The sequence below is a fragment of the Charadrius vociferus genome, unplaced genomic scaffold (genome assembly GCF_000708025.1).
Source record: "Charadrius vociferus isolate BGI_N301 unplaced genomic scaffold, ASM70802v2 scaffold623, whole genome shotgun sequence".
Lineage (NCBI taxonomy): Eukaryota > Metazoa > Chordata > Aves > Charadriiformes > Charadriidae > Charadrius > Charadrius vociferus.
The window spans coordinates 154102-161042 of record NW_009647679.1 but is presented as its reverse complement, the minus strand read 5'-3'; the positions used below and the strand labels follow the sequence as shown (position 1 = coordinate 161042).

General features: G+C 58.9%; 1 protein-coding gene across 1 annotated transcript in view; it reads left to right on the top strand.

Annotated features, from left to right (window-relative positions):
- The window catches only part of FRMD5 (FERM domain containing 5), a 37435-nt gene that overhangs the window by 12713 nt on the left and 17781 nt on the right, over nucleotides 1–6941 (top strand). The window contains exons 3-4 of the mRNA XM_009881159.1: nucleotides 1236–1278; nucleotides 1874–1952. Of these exons, the coding sequence (XP_009879461.1) occupies nucleotides 1236–1278; nucleotides 1874–1952 (122 nt within the window). The remainder of the gene's footprint in view (nucleotides 1–1235; nucleotides 1279–1873; nucleotides 1953–6941) is intronic.

Here is a 6941-nt window from a genome sequence, read left to right as displayed (position 1 = left end):
CCGGGAGGAGCCCGCGCACTGCCCTGCGGCGGCTACAAGTGAGACACATCTATTGAGAGCCCAGGGGCACAGGCAGCAGAGATGCTGAAAAGTGAAGAAAAAGAGAAGAAATCAGCCTCCTTACCCATGGATTCCCGGCGCCCTGTTGGGTCCGGGTCAGGGGATGCTGATGCCATCACTAAAACCATTTCAGCCCAGTTCGAAAGTCAATGGTGCTTCTTCCCAGCGTGGTGGGGACCATCACAACCCGAAGGTTCCCTTGGTCCCGCAGTGCATTCCTTGGACCGGGGCAGGCTTTTCCCACAGGAACCTTCTGTGATGTTCCCCATCCCCAATGCCGCTGTCAGAGCACCGGGGCTGTCGGTGGCCATCAGATCCCACAGGGGTGCCCCACGCCCCTGGGTGCCCCAAAGCCTCACGCCCGAGGGGCTGTGTCTGCACAGTCGCGGGAGGTACCGACGTGAGGGAGCAGACCCCCGGGTAGCGGGGTATGCCGTGGCCCCCTCCCCCCCTGCCGCTGGTTTTTGCAGTGCTGCCGACAGCACATCTGCATCAGGTGCCCAATGCACCCAGAGATGCCCAAGCGAAACCCAGCCCAGTTTGTGGAGCCACACGGAGCCACCGCTCACCGGTTTTGTCTCAGTGGTGGACATTAATATTTAGCGCTTTCTATGGCAATCCCGGATTTCAGTGATGCATCTTTGTGGGTGTGTAATCCTTTGGGCTGACTGGTGTTCGCCTTAACTGCAGTCATTTTGCTTTGGTGTTTTGGGGTTCCCCTTCCCTCCACAGAGGCATCTGAAGCCGCTCCTCGGCTGACAGCACTTTGTTCCCTAAACGTGCCTGCGCAAACACCGTCAAACCACAGCAGCAGCTACTGCGGAGGCTTTGCTACAGGCAGAGCTTGCTGTGACCGCTCGTGCCGCCGGCCGGTGAGCAGAGCGCCGAGAGCGGGGGTTGCTCAGGCTGCAGGAGGAATGCCTTTGCCGTGGAACTCGGCCGCGCTGTTGTCACTGGTGGAAAACCGCACCTGGCCCCGGGGACAGCATCTCCCCTCGAGCGAAGGAAGACGCCTCCCGCGAGTCCCCGCAGCTCACGGACTCTGCCGCAGCATGGGCTTCTACCTCAAGCAGAGGGGTTTTTTTTGTTTCTTTAATTTTGCCCCAAAGAGTCAATGTTATTAATTGAAAGTGTTTGTTACTGAGTTGCTTTAATTGCCTTCTTTTTCCTTGCAGCATTGGCTGGAATTTACCAAGTCGGTTGTGAAGCAGATGAGGGGTGAGTATTGCTGCGAGCAGCAGTCCCGGGCAGACGGCATCTGCTCCTTTCAGCTCAGATGTGTTTCCATTTTCTCCAGTCCTTCTCCTCTGGGGTCAATTCCCAGCACATCTCCCAGGAAAAGCACCTTTTTAATTATCCACAAAGGTGTTCTGCTGGGTCGAAAGCAGGACCATCCTCCACCGGTCCCGCTGTGGTCACCGCTGGCGAGGCCCCCCCAGGACGTGGGCATGGGGCACCGGCTCTGCCGGAGACCGGCACAGAAATGATGGGGATGAGCCAAGCGGGATTTGCCAGCGCCGGGGCCCTCCTGGCGAGCGGGGAGCGGGTTGCGTGGCCGGCAGACGGTGGCATGGGCACTTCCCCACGGCTTTACCAGCAACATCTGCTCTCCTCATGGCCACCACAGCGGGGAACGGCACCGTGCCCCTCTGCTCCCGCCTTAGCTGGGCAGCTGGGTGTGTTTGGGGGTAACGGGGAGGGCGGGTGACACCCCCGGTGATATCTCACCGTCTCCTCAAGCGGGGTTGTTGGGGAGGACGGAGGGGACAAGCCCTGCCGTTTGGTGACGGCGGCATTGCTGTTCTCGCTGCAGCCCAGCCTCCCTTCACCATGTGCTTCCGCGTGAAGTTTTATCCCACGGACCCCGCGGCTCTGAAGGAGGAGATCACCAGGTGAGACCGCGGCACGCGGGGACCCGCCGGCCCCGCACCGGGCGGCGAGGGCTCGGCCAAGGTGGGAGCACACCCTGCTGGGATGCGTTTTATAGTCCAGGGACAGCAACAGCCGTTTAGATTTCCAAACAAACCTGTTTCTGGGCTCTCCCAGCTGTGGGGGGAAAGTGTGGGAATCCCCACCGTGCCCTGGTGGCGCGTGGAGCCGCGCAGGCTGGCGGGGAGCGGTACCGCGGGTGTGAACCCACTGCCGGCATCTTCGGGCACAAAACCCGCGTTCCCCGAGCGAAGTGCTGCGAGTAGAGCGCTGCTCACCGTAACGCCCATCGCCACCTCCCTGCCATCCTGCCAGCACAGCACGGCTGCCCAGCCGCGTGCCCTTCCCCGCAGCTCTCCAAAATCTCTCCTTCCAACTGGAATCCCCCTTCCAGCGGGACCTGGCCGGCACAGGAAGGTGGGTTCGGGCAGGAGCAGCGTTCTCCTACCGGAGCCTGATTTCTGCTAATCCTCTTGCCACTTCTGAATCAGCCGTTGGTGCCTGAGCACGTCCCTAGCTCAGGGTGTCATTACGTGTGCTCGGTCTGTCGGGAGGGGTTTGAGTGTCTCCCGTTCCCTTGATGTCCCCTGGAAGTAATTAGCCACATCCCTTTGACGTAAAGCGGCATGAATGCTCTGGGAGAAATGGGTGATAAACTGCGATGCAGAAACTTGACAGCGCTTCTCTCGAGTTTCTATCTTTAGGGGCTCTTCACGCCGCTCTGCCAGAAGGAAGGACATGAAGAGCACTCGCTGAGAAATTGCTGCAGCTTTGGAAAACAAGTCATGACTGTGGATCTCGGGGGCACGACAGCCCGGGCCCCCCGCCGGCCGTGGCGCGGAGGGTCGGGGCTCCGAGGCAGCTGGGCTGGCGCCTTTGCTAAAGGTTTCTGCGTTTTTCCCCTGGAGCCTTTGGCCGTTATTGCCACAAATAATTCACCGTTGCCTTTGCAAACGGTTTGTTCGGGAGAAGGTGATTACAGAGGTGTGGACCGGGTACAGGCGTGCCAGGGGGAGCGTGCTGAGGGCACGGAGCGCTGCCATGGCGTGGGCACCACACGTCCCCCTCCAGCCGGGGACCAGGGCAGTCACCTTCCCCCAGGGCAGGGACGGGGCAGGCCCCCTCGCTCCGCCATCAGCTCGCCGCGGCGGTGCCTCCGCTGCGCCCGGCGCAGGGTGCAGCTGCATCCCTTGCCCGCTGTGCCCTGGGGCAGGGGGGCGAGACGCGCTTCGGCCTCACCCGAGGGGTGGGTGGGCAATGCCAGCTGTGGTTTTCACTTCCCAAACTGGCAGGTTTGGGGCACGCAGGGTCCATTAAATGCTGGATAAAATTCACTACAGATGTTTAAAGGTGCCCACGGCAGTGAGACCCCAGACCCGGCTGTGGCAGCGGGGACCGCCGCTGGGGCAGTGGTGGCGCCTGCTCTGCCTGCGCCAGGGTCTGGTGCGGCTCTCTGCAAGATCTCCATCACCTTTTAAAACGAAGCTGGCAGTGAGTTCCTCAACCGGGCTTGCACCCAGGTCGAGAAGCTTTAAATGAACCTGGAATGCAGAAAGTGAAGAAGGGCAGATGGGTCAGCCCCAGGGCTCACCGAGACACCCGTCGTGTCTCTGGGACCATTTGTCGAGAATGTTATTAGAGGAGACGTGACGTGGTTGAAGCTCCTCAGTGGTGCTGAAGAACTCAGTGGTGTCCCCTGGGTCTGCCCTGCGCTTGGTCCTGGCAAGTGTCAGTGGTGTTGCCGTCAGGCTGCAAGGTCCCTTGTGAGTCCTGCACCCAGGAGAGGGCTTGGGATTTGCCATCAGGTCCCTTTGGGTGATTAGGGGACTGACACCTTTTGGGTAGCAGCTACTGCTCACCGGCCGTCCTCCTCCAATGTCATGTGGAGACAAAGGACAGCTCAGGCAGGGACGTAGCCTCTCCTCTCCTCTCCTCTCCTCTCCTCCTCTCCTCTTCCTCCTCCTCCTCTCTTCTCCATGTTGTTTTCCATCTAGCCAGATTCTCTCCTCTCCTCTCCTCTCCTCTCCTCTCCTCCAGTGATGGAGGCAGTGGCCAACTGCCACTGGATCTCACACAGCACCATGTCTGTGTCTCCCCCCAAACAGCGTCAGTACCCCTTTATCCTCTGTTGTATTGTGGGGAAAAGTCGCTTCTTCCTACATTCATCCAGGAACTTCCAGTAAAAAGCAGAGGGAAATAAATGATGAATAAGGGGCTGGCATGCTAAAACAGCCCGGCACAGCTCCCGCCGGTGGAATCATAGAATGGTTTGGGTTGGAAGGGACCTCAAAGACCACCCAGTGCCACCCCTGCCCTGGGCAGGGCCACCTCCCCCCAGCCCAGGTTGCCCCAAGCCCCGTCCAACCTGGCCTTGACCACCTCCAGGGATGGGGCAGCCACAGCTTCTCGGGGCAACCTGCCCCAGGGGCTCACCGCCCGCACAGGGAGACAGTTCTTCCTCACATCTCATCTCAATCTGCCCTCTGCCCGTCTGAAGCCATTCCCCCTCGTCCCATCGCTCCATGCCCTTGGAAAAAGTCCCTCCCCAGCTCTCCTGGAGCCCCTTTAGGCACTGGAAGGGGCTCTGAGGTCTCCCTGGAGCCTTCTCTTCTCCAGGCTGAACCCCCCCAACTCTCCCAGCCTGTCAAGGTGGAAGGTGGCAGGTTTTGGTGTGAAGCACTCGGCTGCACCACAGACCTCTCACCGCCTCATACTGGTGCCACCAGAACCTCTGGAGCATCCGACGTGTCAGTACCGGGGTTGGTGGCCACCGTGGCACACCGCAGTGGCTGCCTGGGGAGGGAGCAGGAGGGGGAGGGCAGAGGGGGCTGTGGCCGGGCGCCGGGACGGCATCGGCAGCGTCTGCTGCCCTCCTGATTTTCACACTACGTGGTTAGTTTTCCCCGAGTCCACAGCGCGGGCGTGTTCGTACCGTAGGAAGCCGGTCGGCTCGCTCCTGGTGCGTGGGCATCTGCAGACCGCTGAGAAAAGCATCGACTCAATTCAAAGTATCCAAAAGTGTTTTGGGGCTAAAAAGTGCCGGCTGCTGACCGCTGGAGCTGGGCCGCTGCGGCAGGAGCCGGCTGGTCCTCACAACAAGGTCCAGGAGGGAAATGCTTCACTTTCCTTCTGCTTGAAGTGGTTTGCGTGTGTCCTTGTGCGAAGTGCAGGCCAGGGAGGTGATCTGGAGAGGCGGCGTGTGAAGAAATGACTGCAGAAATGCTTTTTCTGACGGTGCCCTGGATGGAGGTTCGGGGTGTGAAAGGGTGCCAAACTTGCAGGGTGCCATCCGCCAAAACGCGGGTGAGGGCTCCAGACAGCGGCAGCGAGCTGCGCCTGGGAGCAGAGGGTCTGGGTGGGGGGAAAACCCCCCGTTGTTATTTGGGTGCGCAGCGGCAGCGCTGCCCTCTCCCTAACGGGGCTTTGCCCCGCGGTGTGCCTTCGTCCAGGGCAGGAGATGTCAGTCCTGCAGAAGGAATCCCCCCTGATCACCTGTAAAAAACAGGGACGAAAGCGGCCCAAACTTCTCTTGATGTCTTCAAAGGCGGCTGTAAATGTCGTGTCGCCCCGTGGGCACTCAGCTGCTGCAGATCGCAGGACCCCCAGCGTCTTGGCCCCGAATCCCCTCCAATGGTGACAAGTAGCCCTTGTCACTCGCTGGGAGCGGCTCAGTCTCAGCAGATCCGGATCCCTCGGCGCATCCATCCAGGCCCCGCGCTGGGTTGCCATTTCCCCCTTTGCCTGGGGGACGATGCTCTGGCTGCCCTCAAATATCCCCTGTGAATAGCGGTCCGTGCTGAGCACATCAAGAATTAAGTAGGCTTACTGATAGAGCTAAATATATTCCAGGAGTTAATTCTTGGGATTTTGAGTCTGTTTCTGCAGGCAGCAAATGAGCGAGGATGGCTGGGCTTTTGCAGCCTGTTATGCAGCGTGTTTGGAATATAGCCGGGCTCAGCTTTTCGCTGCAGTTTTTGCATTAGTAAACTGTGTATTTTTGTTTGGCAGATTGGTTAGAAGAAGTAGAGGATGGCGAGGTGTTTCCAAAAACCAAAACTAAAAACCACCTTACGATGTTGTTTGGAAGCCTGAGAAAGTTTTGGTTCTTCAGGTCTGAGCTCGAGCGTAGAGGGGAGGTGCGGATGAGGATGACATGGTTTGTGACGAGCCCTGTGCACATTTGCTGGGCCCGTGTAAAAGTGTCTTCATGTCCTCAATGCTGCTCTTTCTGCTGCTGTAATCAGCTCTCTTGGGTACGATTGATTGGATTTTTCATACAAACACATTTTAGGGGACCCGCAGAAGTGCCCAGGAATAGTTTCACACGGAGACGTCTCCTCTCGTTTTTTCGTAAGAGGCTTTTATTTAGTTTGCAGATTTTACTTTTACTCCCGGCAACTGCAGCCCGGTGCAGCCCTCGGGCCTCAATTTAAATGGGAAATGGCCAAAGACAGAGTCTCTGAGTAATGACAGCTATTATGTGGGCATTAGGCTGCGCATACAGTATGTTAATTGCATTTCTTTTCTTTAATGGGAGATTAGCAAACACCTGCGGTTGTTGAGCACAGTGAGGAGAATTGAAATGCGGCTCACAGAGTACTGGCGAGGGCGGGAGCTGGACCCAAAGAGCATCGGGGAGCTGGACCCAAAGAGCATCGGGGAGCTGGACCCAAAGAGCGTTGGGGACGGGGCCATTGGAATTATTTCCCATGTTTAATGTCCTTTTCCAAGGCAGCCTGGTCCCGCGGAGCCCCCCTTCCCAGGGGATATTCCCATGGCACAGGCACAGCTTTGGCAGACCTCTTCGGCACCGGCTGGATGGTTTTTGTTGGTAAAACCAGCCCAGAGCTACAGACTCGCCCTGCGTAAAGGGAACGGGGGTCCCGGGGCGCGTGGTGAGCGGGGCAGGGGGATTGGCAGGGGTCGGCCCGCTCAGGGGTGCGCTTGTTGCC